Source organism: Paecilomyces variotii, assembly GCF_004022145.1.
Source record: "Paecilomyces variotii strain CBS 101075 chromosome Unknown C8Q69scaffold_4, whole genome shotgun sequence".
NCBI lineage: Eukaryota > Fungi > Ascomycota > Eurotiomycetes > Eurotiales > Thermoascaceae > Paecilomyces > Paecilomyces variotii.
In genome coordinates, this window is record NW_021167143.1 from 1,433,843 (window position 1) to 1,453,740 (window position 19,898).

Below are 19,898 nucleotides of genomic sequence, written 5' to 3' on the forward strand. Positions count from 1 at the left end.
ATATCGTTTTGAAGGTCGCGTGTTCTGCCGCTGTTTATGTTTCTTCAGCGGGAAACGAAGTAAAGCACCGGGTATTCTGGCGGATAAATATCCGTGACATGTCTTGGCACGGCCTTTTCCTCCATCTACGGTTATCTTCATGATACACACTCGGTTGATTTTCTATAATCCGTCTGGATCACAACGGAAGTCCACAGAGCAGGTTGAAGCCATGTGGAAACCCATGGATTAGCGCGCTGCTAGGTAGTATGGCTGTGTTTTTTAGGTAAGTACGCTGGTATGGTTTCAGGGTTTCCCTGGCTGTAGGATACAAGTGGAAAACTAAGAGTCCCTTTTGCGGATATTGATATGAGTCTTGGACGGATCAAAATCCGTCATGGCACCGTTCAACTGTTGGACTTTATACCTATTGTCCTTGTTAAAGCTGTTCTAGTTGCCTCGAAAGCACAAATCCATGGGTTGGGTTCGAGCAATTTTTTTTACTGAAACGCATTCAGTCTATCCCCATCCCCATCCGTAAAGTGCGATAATTGACGTTTCGATGATGATGATAATGATAATGCTCTTGTCCCTCGTCCAACTGCTTTTTCTGCCAGTGCAGGAGGGATCCATTCGTGGGCCGCTTAAATGCACTGTGATAAGTGGACGGCGGGGTCCGAATATCAAAGTTCATATAGAACAGACTTGCAGGAAGAGTATAAAATATAGAATATTATGCGATCACCACCAGTAATATCCGACCCAGGAATAATTGTATTGCACCCCCAAGACTGCCCCAGACGGGGCTAGTTCCATATCCAGTTCATCTTGATATTATTATTACTGGAATCATAAATAGCCAAAAGAGAAGAGAGCCTAGTAAGAATATAAGAGGGGGTTAATAGGTAGTCGTGAGGTAGAGATGTTATACCGGTGTTGACATGGCGAGTAAAGACCGAATCATATGACGCCATCTGTATCCAATGGAATTGGTGGTTGAACACGGTCACAGAATTGACCATAAATTAATCACACTGACGCCTGAGTGTTGTTGGTATAGAGACAGGCCTTTTCGACTTTCCAGTGTCTGTTGCCATGTAGCAGGATTAAGTAGAAGAGCATTGAGCATAGCATGTATGCTAGATAAATATCGATCTTGTCTCTCTCGACGAATCAACGTGTTCGACGTTGTCGTACGACATTTACTTTGGAGCATACCATTGATCCGACAGAAGCTGTCTCTATTATCATTCGCCATTGTCCAGTTCCGACATCGCAAGTCTGATCTCAGAACTCTAGACTACCATACACGAAAGGTGCACATGACATCAACATCAACATCAACATCGACCGCCGCCAAAAAGCACTCGACCATCCCCAGGTTCGAAGTCGAGTGGCAGCAATAATACCATAATAATCACTTGGGCTCCTCGATTGCCTCCTGGGCTGCAATGCCAACTCGACTATCCCTTTAGATCGTGTGAGCACGGGCGGGGTTGAGGCCAGCGCCGACTTAGCCAAACATCGCTGCTGGATGATCGCCAACGGATGACGCAAACGGTCACTCCTGGCGGGCTCCACCAAACCTTCGAAACGACATTTGAGATCTTTTTTCGAAGATCTCCAAGCCAAATATTATTATTATTATTGACTGTGTCTGTCCGGCCGCTTGGGTCTCCGTAGATTACTTTGGATACTTCAGCACTGAAGAGGACACGCTTCACTGGTCTCCTTGTTTGTTAGTTACTCCGTTGGTGTCCACAGAGGAAAATCAAAAAAATGTCGTCGAGCAACGATGTACCTGCTCATATCCCTGCCTCGAGCAAGGGCTCGTGGACGAGCTTCCTGAAGGTGAATATATCGGATATCCTCTTACACTCCAGGTCCGTAAAGCTGTGAGACAACTGCTGACTTCAGTTTTCTACCAGTCGATTGCCTCCTTCAGCGGAGATCTCTCATCCCTGACCGCTCCCCCCTTCATCCTCTCCTCAACCTCCCTGGTCGAATACTCCGCATACTGGGCCGAACAACCGGAGCTGTTTGTCGCCCCGGCGAAGGAAGCGGATCCAGAGAAGAGAGCTTTGTTGGTTCTCAAGTGGTTCCTCAGTACCCTCCACCAGCAATACTGCAGTCGCAGTGAGAAACTAGGCAGCGAGAAGAAGCCCCTGAACCCCTTCCTAGGGGAGTTGTTTATTGGGAAATGGGAAGACAACGGTGAAGTCGGCGAAACAGCTCTGATCAGCGAACAGGTCAGGTACGGGAAAGCACGTTACGCTTAGGAGATAGCCGGGTACTGATCCTGCACAGCCATCACCCGCCAGCGACAGCCTACGCCATCCTTAACGAGAAGCACGGCGTTGAGGTAAGGTTCTTCTTGACAAGCTATCAGAGCAATGTGCTAATGCTGTCCTTCCATAGCTGCAAGGTTACAATGCCCAGAAGGCTTCGTTTTCAAGCTCTATCCAGGTGAAGCAGCTGGGTCACGCCCTTCTGACGGTTACCCCACCTGGCGTAGACAAGGACGATGCGGCCGCGAAGGACACATACCTTATCACGCTTCCCAGTCTGCACATCGAGTCTCTGATCTACGGAACGCCGTTTGTCGAATTGGACAGATCTACACGTATCGCCAGTTCAACGGGATACGTCGCGAAGATTGACTACTCCGGTAAGGGCTGGCTGGGCGGAAAGAAGAACAGCTTCTCTGCCATTCTGTACAAGGAGAGCGAGGGAGAGAAGAATCCACTCTACACTGCTGAGGGACAGTGGTCCGGTACTTTTGTCATCAAGGACTGCCAGGCCAAGAAGGAGGTCGACAAGTACACCGTCGGCGAGCAGAAGACGACGCCATTGAAGGTGGCCGCCATCTCCGACCAGGACCTATACGAGAGTCGAAGGGCGTGGCAGGATGTCGCCTCCGCCATTGAACGCGGGGACATGGAGGCCACTTCCGTGGCGAAGTCGAAGATCGAAAACGCCCAACGTGAGCTGCGCAAGATCGAGAAGGAAGAAGGAAGGGAATGGGAACGGCGATTCTTCAATCGGATTGATGTGAACGACGATAAGATGTTCTTGAAGCTTGCCAATGTGCTGGGCATTACCGACTGCATCGACGCCGACAAGACAGGCGGTGTGTGGCGATTCGACAAGGAGCGAGCGAAGGATGCCAAGTCGCCATACCACAAAGAAAGCGGTCGAGGTTTAGGATTGGCCAACTAATGAAGTGGTGAATACACTATCTTCCCCATTCGAAGGAAAGATCTGGAGTCATGTCTTGCATCAAAGGATATATTTTCTACATAGAATTCGGGTTTGGATTTCCTTTTCTATGTCCCGCAGATACCTACACGGACGGGCTGTTATTTACCTGCCTTCTTCTGACTGCGAAATTGTCGCAATCTATGTATATAGTCCGAATTAGCAATAGCGGTCTTGGATCATAGCCATGTTCAGCGTCAAATCTCATCACTTGAAATGGACTAACTCATCTTGTTCTGGGCGTGGTTTCGATGAGATATATAACTGTCATACTTGAAACGAGTGTAAATGCCATACTCAACGTCTGACATGCTTCACGAAGCATGTATATAATTCAAGTCATAAGCATCCAGTAAATATCGTCCGGATACTCTGGACTCAGACCAGATCACACATCTCGCGCTTGAAACTCTCAAGACCACCCACTAGTCAGATTCCATAACCCCTCATTGGAACAAAAGAACTACACAATCTCCCATCGACAAACCCAAGTCCAATAAATACTTTATCTACACATCCTTTCCGCCTTCCTTCCTCTTATCCATTCACTGCAGGAACACACCCAATCCCTTGGGAGGAGGTGGAAAAAGAAACCCGCTAACTTGGAAGTCAGCAGCGGCAAACCAGCCACTTACTGTAAGCGACAGCACCCATAGTAGTGCAAGAATGAATACAGTTAAAGCTAAGGTCTACACTTTCTTATAAACTTGATCCGTGCTTTTTTGCCACCCTCGCTAGATAGCGATAGTTGAAGACCTGTATTCTATGGTGAAGATGTGAGTGGATGACACGTTTGCTCGATGATGACTTTGGGAGGAATCAGGATGCTCAAGGAAGGGGGTTTGAAAGGTAGATACCAGGGGACAAAAAGCACACGACAACTCACAAATTGAGGTCGAATGGGGATTTTTGTTTGGCTTGGTAGAAATCAAAGCGGTGATAGTTCGATGGGCGGAGTTGGTCGTTGGAACAAAGGGAGCTTTTTCCATTATTGTCGATTCGCAGTTAGTATTTCCGCATTTGGGTTTTGGGGCATTGATTTGATAACAGTACAGATAGGCAACGTCATGACCAGTTCATTTCATTCAAGCTCATATACTAAATTTACAAGTGGGCCACTATCTTTGTGCCCTTTTCTTTCTTTTCCCATTCCTCTCGGTTCTAACCCTGTACGCCTTTGAAAAGTCGACGGGCTTGTAGACCGAGCAAGGCATAAGACAGTAAAAATAGAAAAAGAAAAGCAGCTTATCGAGAAAATTTCAGCGTCGGTCAATCAAATGACTTCTTGATTGAGTCTTGCATAGGTAGGCGAGCGTGAATCAGCCACGCCTTTCCCAATTTTCATCCTAATCTCATCCGTCGTCGATCCCATGGAAGACGAAACTAAATGATACAGGAAACTTGAAGAAAGCTTTGTAGAACAGACAAGAACAGCAAGAAAAAAAAAAAAAAGACAAAGAGTCATGGAGGCGACACATTAGCGAGATTGAGACATAAAGCAATAAAGCATGGTCAAGTGGCTAAATTTTTTTCTTCCGGTTGCGGGCCACATCAATCATAAACCCAGAGCAATAAAATCAAAACGAAAAGCCAGCCAGGCTCCCACAAGAGAGAAGAGATTACACATTTGAGAAGAAACCCAAACGCTCTTCAGGCTTTTCGCCATTGAAAAGAGCTCTCATCACCACAATGCAATGCAACGCCGTGACCCTCAATGACCGTAATTGCCTCCCCAGCCTCCGCGACCCGTGTTCCCATAATAGTTGCTTCCGAAACCTGCGCCTGCGTAATTACCGTATCCAGTACCCTGGTGGTGGCTCTGGCTGGCTGCAGCCTGGTGGTTTCCAAGTCCACCGAGACCACCGTATTGCGGGTTCAAATGAGGATAGGCACCAAAGCCTTGCTGACCCTGCTGGGCCTGCAGCGGGGGAAGCCCGGCTTGGGCCTGGGGTTGTCCAGGAACGCTGTTTGTAGCGGAACCAGGGCGGTTGGCCTGAGCCAGCGAGGGACTCGGGCCACCGGCCTTGGACGCTTCAAACGTCTTCGAGGCTTCTTCAGAAGTAACCGGCTGCTGCTGAGCGATCGGTTGGTTCTGACCGAAACCAGACTGCGCACGTCCAAAGACATCAGTCATACCAGAAGCGAAGGCGTTGCTACCAGCAGACTGCTGAGTTTCAGACGGCTGGGCGGATCCAGCACGTCCGTACATTGATTCACGACCAGGCAGACCCTGGTTGAAAGCACCTACATTGGCAGGAGAGGAGGAGTGGTCGTATGAGAACGCATGTTGCGGCTGACCATACATTCCACCCTTGCCGTAGGGACCGTACTGACTTCTATAGCCGTACTGGCTGCTGTGAGGCATATAATGATCATCGTATCTTCTGGCATCGTCGTACATCGGGCGATTCTGTCCATACTGGTGCTGCTGATTCATCTGGTTCATGTAAGAAGCGTAGTGGGGGTTAGAGTAGTATGGGTATCCGTAACCATAGCCACCGTGAGCAGCTTGAGCACCAGGAATGTGCTGTGCAGACGGCTGGGTGACAGTCGCGGCAGGCAGAGCAGGGTTCGGAGTGTTGTGACCACTGTTGGGAGCTTCAACATGGCCATAGCGAGCCGGAGGCTGGCTCGCAGGAATCTGCGGCTGGACTTCAGCGCCAGTGACGCCGAAGCCGGTCGCGGCCCTTGCGGTAGCATCCTGCGACTGACCGTACGTTCCATAGTAGTTGTATGGGAGACGCTGCTGGTCCGCAGCATAGAAAGGAGAATATTCACTACCAGTGGTAGCAGTTGGCTGAACGGGAGCCTGGTTCGAGAAAGGCTCCGGGATCTGGGGTTGCGGCTGAGTAACCGGCTGGGTAAAAGGGTCGTAGGGTTTCTGGGAATCGCCGTAACGAGCGAAATCGGTGAAAGAAGTATCGGTAGAAGCTTGCGGAGCAGGAGGTAGACCAGGAGCGGGACGAGGGATAGCAGGGGCCTCTGCAGGCGGTTGAGCGTGGGTCGAGGGCGGCAACGAAGCACGAGGAGCAACGGGGGAGTGCTGCGGAGGCTGAGCGCGAGTCTCGGCCTCTTCTCTCTCTTCATCAACATCAACATCGTCAGCACCACCATTCAGGCCCATACTGCCAAATTGAACGGCAGCGCGATCGACGGCGTGATTGGCTGGCATGACCACTGCCTCCTGCTGTTCCATAACACGGCGCTGGTAGCCGGGTCCACGGGCAGTGATGGAGGAGGTGGCCTTGTAGGCAGTTGCGGCGAAACCTGAGGTAGTGGTGGTACTGCGGGAAGGAGTCATGGTAGATAGGTTATCAGGATCCTGGGCGCCAGCAATGGTGCTAGTCGTTGTAGCAGCTGCTGTTCCGGTAGGGGGAGGAACGGAGACATCAGGAACTTGCTCGAGGTTTTGCTTCGTGAGATCGTCCTTAACTGGAGGGACATCTTCAGCCACAGTCTCAGCGGGTGCTTCAGCCGGCGCAACTTGTTCCTCTGGTGCCTTCTCAGCAGGAGCAGGAGCAGGTTCTGGTTCGGCTGGTTTCTGTTCAGGGACAGGTTCAGCTTGTTTCTCGACGGCAGGAGTAGCGGCAGGCGGTTGTTGCTTCTGAGGAGGTGGAGTCGGTTTCGCAAACAAGCTTGCCCATCCCGTCTTCGTACCCTCAGGTATGCCAGGGGGCTTAGGAACCTCCTTCGCTGGCTCCTTTGCACCCTCAGCAGTCTCTCCTGTGACTGTAGTATCAATAGCACCGGTCTTTGTGCTAACAGCAGCCTCAGCTGAACTGGTTGCTGTAGCGGGCTTCTCAGAACGAGTACCGTTGGTATGAGCTCCTGCTCTACCACCACGGCCGCCGCGACCTCGATCTCCGCGACCGCGACCACGGCCCTCGAATCCGCCACGTCCACGGCCTCCACGAGTCGAGGCTGTGGTAGTTTCGGGCTGATGGCTCTGGGCCTCTTTGACCTTGGATCGGGACCTGTCTGCGGTCGTCTTCTTCTTGACCTCTCCCCACTGCGACACATTACCTTTACCGAGTCGTCAGCAATTGCACCGGACAGATTCGAAAACGTATACTCGTACCTTCAGTTATGCGCTCAATCGCACTTTCGAGATCGCCGTTCGAATCCTCCAGTGCGAAGACCAGATCATCCTCAGTCCAGTCTTCAAACAGTTCTCTCAGCGCAGGCAGCTCGTTCGAGTATTTCTTCTTGAGCTGTCCAATATCTCCCTCATCATCGTACGACGTCGGAGTAGAGGCATTGTCTGTGGTGTCGAGCTTTGCGGACCTGCTACCGCCGCGACCGCCTCTAGAGCTGTAGCCACCTCTGCCACCACGGACAGAGCCTCTGCCACGAGGGGCTGATGGTCTCGATTGAACCTCAGACATGTCTTCGGTCCTGATGTGAAGGGTTTGTGAGGAGGAGTAATCCAGGTATGTGTCGGAAGGGAGTAAGACGGAGAGTTCGTCAGGATGTGAGCGACGGAGAGGGATTGGAAGATTGGTCGGGTGAGCTAAGTTAGTGAAAAGAAAAAGCGGGTGTAGGGTGGAAGATCAACGATGCTCCCTCTCAGAGAGGTCGGCACCAGAACCGCAGCAAAGAGGCCGCCAGATTCAAGATGCACAAAGCAGAAGGGCTGAGTAGGAAAGGTAGAAGTTTGGGCCTTGTTGGAAGGATGAGGCGTGTAAGGGAGAGGCAACTTTCGCGTTCTGTGCTTTAGCGAGCGGCGCTAGAGTTGACTCGGGGAGGCTGGGTTTTGAGCAGCGTCACCACTCCGCCTTGTCTTTCCTCTCTCTCTCTCTCTCTATTCACCATTCCCCACCGGACTGCCATCTGGTTTATCTAGTCTATCTAGCAGCGTTGATTAACTATTCTTCTCTAGCGGTCTCCTCGCTTCCTGCAGCTGCTTTGCTTTCTGCTTCCACTCCGTCTGCGTTGGTGCATGCACATTGGCCATTGGCCTGACCTTCGGGCATCGTCCATGTCACGCAATCAGTCACTTCCTCCAGCACTATGAAGGGGACGTCGATCCTCAATTTCAAACCCTGGAGAAAGATCCATCCTCCCCTGCCTCGTACGCCTCGTGAGTCTCAGCAGCTGCTGAACGCTCTCACCTCGTCCTTCCGTCGCCAGCTGGACCAGGCCTATCCACCGTTGGACCAAGCGCAACAGAATAATAATGAGAAAGATGCCCGAGATTCAGAGACGTCAGCGCATGCTGCCGATAAACATCTCCAATCCATCCTCGACAACCCACTGTTCAAAGTTGTCCCTTCTCAGACCATCTTCTCCTCGGTTTCCAAGTCCGACACTCAGAGCAGGCGAGCATTGCAGAAGAGACTCGCCAAAGAACCCATGGTCGTATTTGATGAACTAGTAGCGTCGGGCCATGTGGAAGTGACATCTCTGGTCGATTGTCTCAAGGCTCAGCTTTACCTGACCGGCTCAGGAGATGGCGCCCGCGAAGCTATGAAAAGCTCCGGCGCCGGGAAGAGACTCGTTTCTTGGTTTTGGGCCTCCGATCCATCTTCCAGAAAATTGCTATTTAAATCACGCAACGCCACATCGACCGCTCTCAAATTCATGGTCGCGGAAGACTTGCAAGATACAGTCATGGTCTGGCTGAGGATGTTGGGCAAGAATGATCTGGGAGGTGTCGATGGTCAGATACCCCAGGCTGTGGTGCCGCGGGTATTCAAGTCCTTTTTGTCGGACTTCATAGCGGCCGAAGTCCGCTACGGACGAGGAGTTGTCTCTGCACTAGATTATTACTTGCAGGCTTTCAGGATGTGCTCTTTCTCGATATCCCCGTCTACTCCCGACTCGAGGAACACGATGCTCGTTGCCGCCGCCACTCAGCTGGCTCACTGGATCGTCGACAATGCCCAGGGCCAAGCAATCAAAGACATACCTGCCTCACTATATCAGCAATTTTGTGAAGCTATATCCACAATAACTACGCGGCCTTTCCTGAGTGCCTCCGCTTGGCTCTATAATCCCACAAATCCCGATGCCCGACCGCTTCTGGAGTATGCGAAATCTGTTCCATCACATATATATAGTAGCTGGAAGGAACCTAGGAAGGAGATATTCCTCAAGGTCAGCCTGGACGCTGTCAGATTCATGATGGAGCGAAAGGAATTCCGCGATGCTACTTGGCTAGTGCAACACGTCAAACAACTACTGTCAGATGAGCAATCTGCGGTCAAGGAAACAAAAGAGTCTCGATCTCGTTCGAGTCAGGAAGTCATGCTACACCATTTGGACCTCGCTCTGGCCTAGTTGCAGCGGTATGTCAGGAAAGGATTTTCTCCACGTTTCCGGAATTACAGCCAGGACAGGGTCATACCATTATTACTGAGGCGACCTGCTGGCTTCTCCATGTCTCTCCGCTTTGGACTACGTAAGCATGTGGCTTTAGTTTCGGAACTCTACATCAGGTTGGGGTCTATGTTGAATTGACCGTCCTCTCCTCATTCGCTCGTGTTCGACGATGAAGATGTGGGCTCCGCACAGCGAAAGCGGAGCTGAGTCGGAAGCTGAGCATGCTGTTCAATTGCCCCTCATATGATTGATTAAGCTTCGTTTCTATTTCCGGGTTCTCGGATTTTCGCTTCATCTGGGCTGAACGGGGACTGGCTTAGGTAAACACCAACCACCACCTGCTCTGACCGCGCATTGCCCAACTTGACGGCTTTGTGTCTTATCAGGTATCGGCTTTCCATACATTGTTGTCCTCTGAAATACAAGGCAGGCCATCTGATTCCGAGTTCCGATCTCAACTCTTGCTTTGACGATCTTCTCAAGATAGCCATCGAACGGCACTTGTTCTCTGCCCTGTTCCAGCACACGACGTCACTCACCTGATATGGCTACCGAGGGAATACGAACGGCTTCGGGTATGTGACTTCTATCTCTGCTTCCTAAGTCTCAGCCGCTTGCTGGAAATGGGATCGTCTCAAGCAATATGGATGCTTAATTACGCGTTGCATCCTTTCGGTCCGAAGCTGACTGCGACTCTTAGAAGCCAATGATGCGCTTGGGGCTGAGGAGAAGAATGGTCCTACCAAGGATGTTGAGTCACAGCAGAGAAGTCCTCGAGTGACTGATGAACCGAAGCCTGATGAGAAATTTGCTGCTCTCGGAGAAACAGAGGCATTGCAACCGCCAGCAACGGAAGATAGTAATGGGCCGAAAACTGGTGAAAAGAGGCCGATCAATGGAAGCGATAACTCAGGGAATGGAAATAAGGATGGCGAGCAAAGTGGTGAATCTTCAGAAAAGAAGCAGAAGGCTGAGCAACCCTCCGAAGCAGAATATCGACCAGTCGATCCCTCTGCATCTAATGACGGAGAGAAGAAAAAGCAGCCTGGTCGGCCAACGAAACTGAAGGATGCCTCAAAGAAGCCAACCCCACGCTCCACGGAAGGGATTGGAAGCCGGACGAGGAGCCGGACCAAGGCAACGTGACGGCGAGACTGTTTAAAACCGGCTTCCTCCTTCGTTACAAAGCAGTCGAGTCCATCGGATTCCTGGACTTTTTTTTCCCTTTCCCTCTCTTCCCCAAGTCAGCTCGTTCTTCCTCTATCCTAGAAACCCGAGCCTGGCTCTTTACGAACAGACATCACCCGCTCGGTCCATTCTACCTACCACAATAGCCAAATCTAGAGTCTGTGGACGCACAGGTCTAGTTGTCTAATCTGTCGATCGCATTCCCTCAACACTTTCAGTAGTCGCACGAAATTCCGGTTCTAACCCGTGATCTCCAATTGTTCAAATCTTGTTGGTCGATCAATGCCTTTGCTGTAGGAAATACTCCGTATACGGTTTGCCGTAGTTAGGCAGAGTAAGGGTCCATGGATGGCAAATCATCAGCATATAGCTACCTGGGTAACTGGTTGCTTGTGAGTGGCCACCGGTGTCGGAGGGGAAGAACAATTGCCCCCCGATGTCGCCGGAAATGGAAATTCTAGTCCCCCGCGGGCGGATCGCTGAGTCAATAGATTATTGCTGCCCGCTTTGGCATATACTTGCACAACTTCTTTTTGTCAAGCAAATAAAACCGTTGACGCTGAATATGTCTGGCACTAAGATCTGGTTGAGAGCTGAAACTAAGCCTGCTGAGGCTCGATCAGCTCGTAAGTTTTTTTCAAGCCCATTACCCCGCTCAATTGCAACTGCAATCGCAGCCCGCATTCTAATCATGGAAGATTTCATTCTAACTCGCGGGGATATCCTCTAGTCACTCCCACCACTTGCAAGGCTCTCGTCGATGCCGGTTACGATGTCACCGTAGAGAAGTCTACGCAGAGAATCTTTGAAGGTGAAGAAATTTCCCTTGGTCCCTGTTCACGAGGTCATTGTCTTGCAGAGTACTGACCGAGACACAATTCAGACGAGGAGTTCGCCAAGGTTTGTGATGAATGACTCTTGAGAGATCTGAAGTGATTCTTATAACCGTTTGATGTCCAGGTTGGAGCGCGCATTGTTGAGGAAGGGTCTTGGGTCAAGGATGCCCCCAAGGATGCCTACATTCTGGGTCTCAAGGAGCTGCCTGAGGATGACTTCCCCCTTGAGCACGTCCACATCTCCTTTGCCCACTGCTACAAACAGCAAGCCGGATGGGAAAAGGTCCTGAGCAGATGGCCTCGTGGCGGCGGAACCCTCCTCGACCTTGAGTTCCTTACGGACGAGGCTGGTCGCAGAGTTGCTGGTAATGAATCCCCCGTTACGTCCTGAACTTAGCCAGAGTTACAATGTCGCTAACTTGTCTTTCTACTCTACAGCCTTCGGATGGTCTGCTGGATATGCTGGTATGACCATGGTCCCCCTTTCCTCCAATACACAAGAAGATGCTAAGACTAGATATCAGGTTCTGCCCTGGCCATCAAAACATGGGCGTGGCAGCTAGCGCACCCTGAGGGAGAGCCTCTACCGGGCGAGAAGCCCTACGCTAACAAACAGCTCCTGATTGAGTCGGTCAAGGAGTCGCTGGAGGCTGGTAAGAAGATCGCCGGTCGATCCCCGAAGGTGCTGGTCATTGGAGCTGTGAGTAACAATCCGTCGTCATTGCTCGCGAGCTGCTCATTAATCTTCACGTAGCTTGGTCGGTGTGGAACCGGTGCCGTCGACCTTGCCAAGGATATCGGCATCCCGGAGTCTGATATTATTAGGTGGGATATCGAGGAGACCAAGAAGGGTTTGTTGCTCTTTGCGATGTTAGAAGTCTGCGGAAGTACATGTTGACTAACAATTTTCGTTAGGCGGGCCTTTCAGGGAAATTGTTGAGGACGCCGATATCTTCGTTAACTGCATTTACCTCTCTGCGAAGATCCCGCCGTTCATCAACGCTGAAACACTCTCCTCGCCCAACAGGCAGCTGAGTGTTGTCTGCGACGTCAGCGCTGATACGTATGTAGCCTTTCTTGAGTTATAACTGGCATCCATACTGATGTTTTATCACTATAGCACGAACCCTCACAACCCGGTTCCCGTTTACGACGTGATCACCACCTTTGACAAGCCCACTGCCCCTGTCAAGCTTCCAGCCGGTAGCAAGAACCTGCCGCTCAGCGTCATTAGCATTGACCATCTGCCATCTCTGCTTCCCCGTGAATCTTCCGAGATGTTCAGCCAGGCTCTGCTCCCCAGCTTGTTGCTGCTGAAGGACCGATCCAATGCCCGCGTATGGACCCAGGCTGAGGATCTGTTCAAGCAGAAGGTCGCGACTCTGCCCTAATCTTGGAGCGCTCGAATGCCGATCATCTCGTCCTCGTGATGAAGTCCAGAAACACTCGAGAATTCACTTCGTGTTGACGTTTTCCATAAAGAAAATGGCCTCCAGTGCCGACAGGTGTATAGGATGCATATATTAGACGTGGATTTACTATGGAAATAGTTGTTACATAACTACGCGTGATGTATTCGCGTTACGCACCGGATCACTATAACTCTGTCCCCGATCAGGTAGACCGTCAGGTAGTAAAAGAGAAGACTAGCATCCCGGATGGTGGTAGGTATCTTGGAGTCATGACCGCGTAGAACGAAGCCGAGGCTAGACTTTCGCAGACAAGCTACCAGGTATAGCTGATCGGCAGGATTGTCTTCAGCCGGCGTCGATCATTTTGCGGCGACGGCTTCATCCGGAGATAGACCAGACGAACCCTGCCATTTTTCTCGGTTGCAGAAAAAGAAGAAGAACAAGGAGACTGTTTAGCTGTGGGATGCTGTCTACTATAGACGATGCGATGAGATTTTCTCGATTTTCTAGCAGCGAGCTTACTTGTTTGAGATACACATAACCTGAGTCGCTATGTATTAACCCCGGTCACCCCGCGCGGCTACTGCGGCCAGCCGTCTCCGACTTGCAGAACTTCTTCGCTGCAGAAGGAAACAGGAGGGAAGAGATCCCATGGATGGCTTTCAAATCGATCATCTTTGCAACCGCATGATCGGGTACATATCAAGCGAACTTCATGAAATCCACAGTGTATCAATACAATCGAACGGCTGAGAACGTGTGGAGATCAATTCAATAATGGGTCTCTGGGGTTCGGAGATGCCGCCCCTCCGACGCCTGGAGAGAGTGGTGCTTGGCACGCATCGACACCGCTGCGTTCTACTGCTCCTTTTTCTTCCTATCTTTCCGGTGAAAGAGACAGATTCCCACGGCCGATTGATTCGCGGTATCGTGAAGCTGGGCAAGGTCTTCCAGGTTTGTTTTCCGTGTTCTTCACCCGCTGGCCACAACCCAGCAAGTCCTACTGACATCTTCCCGACGCCGCAGTGATATAACCGAACGGGAAAATAGGGAGGATTTATATTCTCAGAGGGAGCTGTGGAGGATAACCAAAGAGAATCGCCCCAAGGGGCGGGGTCCAGTTTGACATTTACAATCTTTGGCCCTTGTTCCCCAGCTCACCTCCGCTGCTCGCCTGCCAGGACTCGAGAGAAATGATCCCCATGCTTGCTAGCCGACCTCCTGCCATTTCCTGTATATAACCACCGATCGCTACATTGTCTCGACTTTCATGCCCGACAAGCCTGCCACTGTTGCCGCATATGCGGCGGGGGCGTCCCTCGCCGCTATCACGCTGTTCTACGTCTTCGGGCCTAACTTCACTATCGATGGCGATGATTCAAGTAACAACAACCGCAAAAACGGCATCGTGGGCCTCTCGAACCCCGCCAATGACTGCTTCATTAATTCCGTGCTGCAAGCCCTCGCAGGGCTCGGGGACTTGCGTCTATACTTGATCAGAGAACTTCACCGGCGCGAGCTCGATGGACCAGAGGTGTATGATGTGCTGCCGGAGCCGCAGGATATGCCGAGGGACCAGAGGCCTGAGAGGCTCAGGGAGCTACAGCAGGGGACGGTTACAAAGGCCTTGAAGGAAATGCTGGACCGGCTCAACGAACGACCGATTTACAAAAAGACCATTTCTGCGAGGCCGTTCATTCAGGCCCTCGAGTATGCGTTCCGCACGCGGATCAGCCGCAATCAGCAGGATGCTCAAGAGTTCTTGCAGATTGTCGCGGAAAGACTCAGTGATGAGTATCATGCTGGGATCAAAGCCAGGCAGCATATGCCGATGTTGGTTGACCCGTCGTTCGACGCAGATGCATCCACGCAGCCCACACAGGATCCAGACGCCGCGATGAACCAGAAGGAAACCAGTGAAATTGAGGTGCGAATTGACGATAAGTCAGAGAATGGCCTACCAGCTGTTCTGACTACGAAACTGAAAGAGACGGATAACGAGTATGGCTTTCCGTTTGAAGGCCAGCTGGAATCGCAAATCGAGTGTCAATTTTGCCACTATCAGTACAAGCCGAATAAAACATCGTTCGTGAATCTCACGTTGCAGGTGCCCCAAGCGAGCTCGACTACGCTAAATTCCTGCTTCGACGGTCTTCTCAAGACGGAGTACATCGATGACTTCCGGTGCGACAAGTGTCGATTACAGCATGCGCTGGAAACCAAGATCAAAGAGAAATCTCGAGCTCATGCGGAGGAAGAAAGGGAAAGGATTGCGACGGAAATAGGGCTGATCAAGGAAGCGTTGGAAAACGATCCAGAGCACTTACCGGACGGGGTGACGATGCCGCCCTCAGATCTAGCACCGAAACGGAGGATCGCGAGGCATATGCGGATAGTAGTCTTCCCCAAAATCATCGCTATTCATTTATCGCGCTCTATATTCGATCACAGCAGCTCCACCAAGAACGCAGCCAAAGTGTCTTTCCCGGAGCGTCTCCCCCTAGGCGGCATTCTGACGCGCAAATGGTATAAGTTGTTGGCCATTGTGTGTCACAAAGGAAGCCATCAGAGTGGTCATTACGAGTCCTTCCGGAGAAATAACTTGTATCCTCCTTTCTCCACGCCCGACGTCTTCAGGTCCTTCGCTCAGAGCCGGGCGGCCAGTGAGAACCCTTCCAGAGCCCCCAGCCCACGGATCAGAGCAAAGAACTCTGCAGAGCAAGAGCCTGGGTCTTTGAACCTTTCTCCCGCAGAATCGTCGGCGTCACTCTCCAGTCCCACCCTGCCGTCTCCCGCTACATCTCTTCCAGTCCCGCAGTCGCGAGAAACCACGCGTCCAACGTCGAGTCCCCGTGTGTCCTTCCAGAGCGGTCGTTCGAAGTCATCGTCGAAGTTGATGTCCTCATCCACTCCGGAAGGGAGGGACTCTTCCACATCACCGTCTCTACGGTTGCGTAATTCCAAGTCGAGCCTCTCGTTGTCCAAGGGCAATGGCGGGCCGCGACCTTCTACGGAGGCCTCATCGGGGGCTCCCTCTCGGTTTCGTCGCAAGCGTAAACACATGGACCGATGGTGGCGGATATCAGATGAGAAAGTCAAGGAATGCAAGACGGCAGATGTGCTTGGCATGCAGAGGGAGGTCTATCTCCTTTTCTATGAGATTGAAAAACCGGACGCCAGCCCTCATGGGGCGGATGATGCTTGATGCACCTGACGAGGGATAGTAGAAAACCCTCCCTTTTCTTTTTCCTTTTCTTGCATATGTTGCATGTAAGTTCACTATTTTCTGTGTACTTCATGCGTGAGATGACCGCATACATACACATAACTACATAACTCTACATACAACCGCTCGCACGGCTTCTTGGCAATCCAACCTTCCCTATTTGGCAATTGAGTAGGCGATATACGGTAGATCCATTGTTACAAACCGCGACAGGCGCAGAAGTCTGGCAGCGTTGACGCCCAGTTCTTTGGGTGAAGAGAGTCGAGAGCAACGAGTTTTGCTGATCTAGGTCTACATGCTGTGCATTGTTGTCCAAGATACGTGGCCCTCTTATTCAGGTCAGTCATGGGACGCCTGTGGAACGGTCTGCGAGAGCGGTCTACCATACACTGATAGAGTATGGTTACTATGGTATAACTGGGGCGAATATTAGGTAGACTGGAAAGATACCCGAGACCAGAATGGGCCGCCATTATCATTCTAAGGTACTACTATACCGGTATATCATACTCTAGAGCTCTAAACCCATACAAACGGTCGCGGGTCCGTTTAGGTAGTCAGTGATGGCTAGAAGCGATCTACTATTGTACGACGATTGCCCTTGTCGACGTGCCTATGACAGCAGCAGAGGGTCAGTAGTAGTCTCGACTTGTTCTTCCCCGTCAATCGGGAGACTTCATCGCCAACAAGTGGGGGATCCGGGGAGAAGCTCGACGGCAACCTCAACGTCTGAGGGGAGGGCAGTGGGCAGGCCTGATCCACCGGATGGGAGGATGGACCATATAGTAGTACATACAGTAACTAACTACTACTCTAGGTAGAGTAAGTAGAATCGAAATCAGCAGAAGAGGTTCGAAGGGCCAAGACAGCAGAGGTCAAACAACTGAACGGCAGAGTGATTGTCCGGGGAAGTGTGAATCCGAAAGCTACACGGGAAGCACGAAAGAGATACGGAGAAGAGGAGGTTTCTTTGCAGCAGAGACTATCATACTAGAGGTCATGCGCCAAAGGAGGATCTAGATCTTTATCTGTGGTAGTAATGAATTATACAGTACCAGTGATAATTGATTCTTCGTAAGCAGGGACCGCAGTTAACTAGTTAACTACCTAGGTAGTAGTCATCGATGCCTCGAAGGTCCTTAATGATCCTGCACGGTGCCTGGGAACTGTCTGTAATGGGGATAACTCTATCATACAAGATCTATGCAGATACTCTACCATATACACAATCATAATCATAATCGTAATAATCATAACTGTACTCTAACCATACTTCCAGAAAACCCACCACCAGAGACAATGCGATACTCCGTACTTAGCAACAACCGCGGTTATCAACAGCTGGCGGCATCGGGCCCATGGAAGAGAGCAGAAAGAGGCAGGACGGGGCATTTCGGAGCACGGGGGGAGCGAAGCAACATGGAACAGCGTCATCGCCCGACCAAAACCCCACCGGCAGCAAACGAGGGGCAGCAAAGCAAGCAACAAGGGAAGACGGTTAAGGTGTATTATTTATTATATCATCGCCTTTCATCTCTTTCGCTCTCTCTCTCTTTTTCTCTCCTTCTCCCCTCATCTTCTCTGCCCTGTTGTCTCTGGTCTCCCCAGTCTAGCATTTACCATAACTGTCTACCGGGATTGAATCATACTGACCTCAGTTGCTCCCGCGATTCTGCTGTCTTGCTCCACCAACGCCAAACCGGTGAGTTCTTCGAGTTATGACGGAGCTGCCCTTGCCCACCCTGCCCCTCACTAGTGGCTCCTTGTGCTGCCATCACACCACCTATTTAATTTCCCCTCTACCGCCCCCCTCCAGCTGTAAAGGGAGAAAAAAAATAAAAGACGAAAAGGAAATCAGATATTATTGCGTCTCTCTGTCATTTATTGCTTACTGACACGGAGAGTTTGCTGTCCTTACTAGAATTTGAGCCATTGCCCGATCGCAATCATTCATCATGGGTGTCCTCGAGAAGCTGAGCCGCAAGACCGGTGTCATCGTCGGTGACGATGTCCTCCGTCTCTTTGAGTACGCTCAGGAGAAGAACTTTGCCATTCCCGCCATTGTGAGTTTTGCCTTGCATTGCATTCATGATCCATCCCTTGTACGGTGATGGCTCAGACTGACATTGCGGTTTAGAACGTCACCTCTTCTTCTACCGTTGTCGCTGCCCTCGAGGCTGCCCGCGACCAGAACTGCCCCGTCATCCTGCAGCTCTCCAACGGTGGTGCCGCTTACTTCGCTGGCAAGGTAGGTTCTACTGCATGGTCCAAAAAAGGAGGGAGTAGACAAGTGATACTGATCTTTTCTTCTCAGGGTGTCCCCAACGGCAAGCAGGAGGCCTCCATTGCTGGTGGTATCGCCGCTGCTCACTACATCCGTAGCGTCGCTCCCGCCTACGGCATCCCCGTCATTCTGCACACCGACCACTGTGCTAAGAAGCTGCTGCCATGGCTCGACGGCCTGCTCGATGAGGACGAGAAGTACTTCAAGCTGCACGGCGAGCCCCTCTTCTCTAGCCACATGATCGACCTGTCGGAGGAGTCCGTCGACTACAACATCCAGACCACTGCTGCCTACCTCAAGCGTGCTGCTCCCATGAAGCAGTGGCTCGAGATGGTGAGTTGTTTCTCTCTGCTGTCGCTGTTTGCCATTTCATGAATTTGGATGCTGACTACTCGTAGGAAATCGGTATCACTGGTGGTGAGGAGGACGGTGTCAACAACGAGGATGTCGACAACAACTCCCTTTACACCCAGCCCGAGGACATTCTCGCCATCCGCAACGCCCTCGCCCCCATCAGCCCCTACTTCTCCATTGCCGCTGGTTTCGGTAACGTCCACGGTGTCTACAAGCCCGGCAACGTCCGTCTCCACCCTGAGCTGCTCAAGAAGCACCAGGCCTACGTCAAGGAGAAGATCGGTTCCCCCAAGGACAAGCCCATCTTCTTCGTCTTCCACGGTGGTTCCGGATCCTCCAAGGCGGAGTACAAGGAGGCTATCAGCTACGGTGTCGTCAAGGTCAACGTCGACACTGACATGCAGTACGCTTACCTGTCCGGTATCCGTGACTACATCCTGAACAAGAAGGACTACCTCATGCAGCCCGTCGGCAACCCTGATGGTGCCGACAAGCCCAACAAGAAGTACTTCGACCCCCGCGTCTGGGTTCGTGAGGGTGAGAAGTCCATGAGCAAGCGCGTCCAGGAAGCTCTGGAGGACTTCAACACTGCTGGTCAGCTGTAAACGGTCCCAACCGACCGAGCCTCAGTTTTGCAATCTCAAAATGACCGGTTAATCTGCAGCGGGACTGGATTGGACATTTCAATACTCAAATAATCATCATCACATGTTCTCTTTTCATGGAACCTTTTCAGTGATGTGGAGTTGTGCACAAAGTTGGCCGGAGAGCCATCGGGGACGGTGTATCGCATGTCGATAAAGTATGAACGAATGAGATAATGATCCTCCAAAAAAAAATTAGTTTCACCTGCAGAGCCTGGATTGCTTGTCCTTTGGAAGACCTTCTCTGTTGTAGTCTGAAAAGGTAACCATCTCAGAAAAAAAGAAAAGGAAAGAAAAAATAGTGTAGCGGTCATTAGTTTTGTCACTCGGATCTCCACCTTGAGCAGAACGTAAGCTCTTCTTCCCATTACATACATAACCAGCTCGGTCTCTGGG

General features: G+C 51.3%; 6 protein-coding genes across 6 annotated transcripts; 5 read left to right on the forward strand and 1 right to left on the reverse strand.

Annotated features, from left to right (window-relative positions):
• Nucleotides 1-1,758: 1,758 nt before the first annotated feature.
• On the forward strand, nucleotides 1,759-3,198 carry C8Q69DRAFT_401521 (putative oxysterol binding protein; the record flags this gene model as incomplete). The annotated part of the gene is made up of 4 exons (XM_028627932.1): nucleotides 1,759-1,830; nucleotides 1,908-2,233; nucleotides 2,287-2,341; nucleotides 2,398-3,198. The coding sequence occupies 4 exons, from the start codon at nucleotides 1,759-1,761 to the stop codon at nucleotides 3,196-3,198; spliced, it is 1,254 nt and encodes a 417-aa protein (XP_028486004.1).
• Nucleotides 3,199-4,675: 1,477 nt separating this feature from the next.
• C8Q69DRAFT_431637 (hypothetical protein) lies at nucleotides 4,676-8,094 on the reverse strand. The gene is made up of 2 exons (XM_028628491.1): nucleotides 7,316-8,094; nucleotides 4,676-7,260 (listed from the first exon to the last, which is right to left on the reverse strand). The coding sequence occupies exons 1-2, from the start codon at nucleotides 7,620-7,622 to the stop codon at nucleotides 4,949-4,951; spliced, it is 2,619 nt and encodes an 872-aa protein (XP_028486005.1). The 5' UTR covers nucleotides 7,623-8,094; the 3' UTR covers nucleotides 4,676-4,948.
• C8Q69DRAFT_241781 (hypothetical protein) lies at nucleotides 8,006-9,986 on the forward strand. Its single transcript, XM_028626502.1, has 2 exons — nucleotides 8,006-9,524; nucleotides 9,879-9,986. The coding sequence occupies exon 1, from the start codon at nucleotides 8,248-8,250 to the stop codon at nucleotides 9,514-9,516; it is 1,269 nt and encodes a 422-aa protein (XP_028486006.1). The 5' UTR covers nucleotides 8,006-8,247; the 3' UTR covers nucleotides 9,517-9,524; nucleotides 9,879-9,986.
• On the forward strand, nucleotides 9,810-10,943 carry C8Q69DRAFT_242248 (hypothetical protein). Its single transcript, XM_028626504.1, has 2 exons — nucleotides 9,810-10,133; nucleotides 10,259-10,943. The coding sequence occupies exons 1-2, from the start codon at nucleotides 10,103-10,105 to the stop codon at nucleotides 10,702-10,704; spliced, it is 477 nt and encodes a 158-aa protein (XP_028486007.1). The 5' UTR covers nucleotides 9,810-10,102; the 3' UTR covers nucleotides 10,705-10,943.
• Nucleotides 10,944-11,311: 368 nt separating this feature from the next.
• Nucleotides 11,312-16,199, forward strand: C8Q69DRAFT_486330 (hypothetical protein; the record flags this gene model as incomplete). Its single annotated transcript, XM_028631894.1, has 9 exons — nucleotides 11,312-11,372; nucleotides 11,477-11,575; nucleotides 11,714-11,947; nucleotides 12,021-12,047; nucleotides 12,107-12,282; nucleotides 12,337-12,433; nucleotides 12,498-12,645; nucleotides 12,703-12,955; nucleotides 14,277-16,199. 9 exons carry the CDS (start codon nucleotides 11,312-11,314, stop codon nucleotides 16,197-16,199), a joined length of 3,018 nt encoding a protein of 1,005 aa, XP_028486008.1.
• Nucleotides 16,200-18,175: 1,976 nt separating this feature from the next.
• On the forward strand, nucleotides 18,176-19,463 carry C8Q69DRAFT_400583 (fructose-bisphosphate aldolase, class II; the record flags this gene model as incomplete). Its single annotated transcript, XM_028627891.1, has 4 exons — nucleotides 18,176-18,283; nucleotides 18,358-18,468; nucleotides 18,535-18,837; nucleotides 18,903-19,463. 4 exons carry the CDS (start codon nucleotides 18,176-18,178, stop codon nucleotides 19,461-19,463), a joined length of 1,083 nt encoding a protein of 360 aa, XP_028486009.1.
• Between the last annotated feature and the right edge of the window lie 435 nt (nucleotides 19,464-19,898).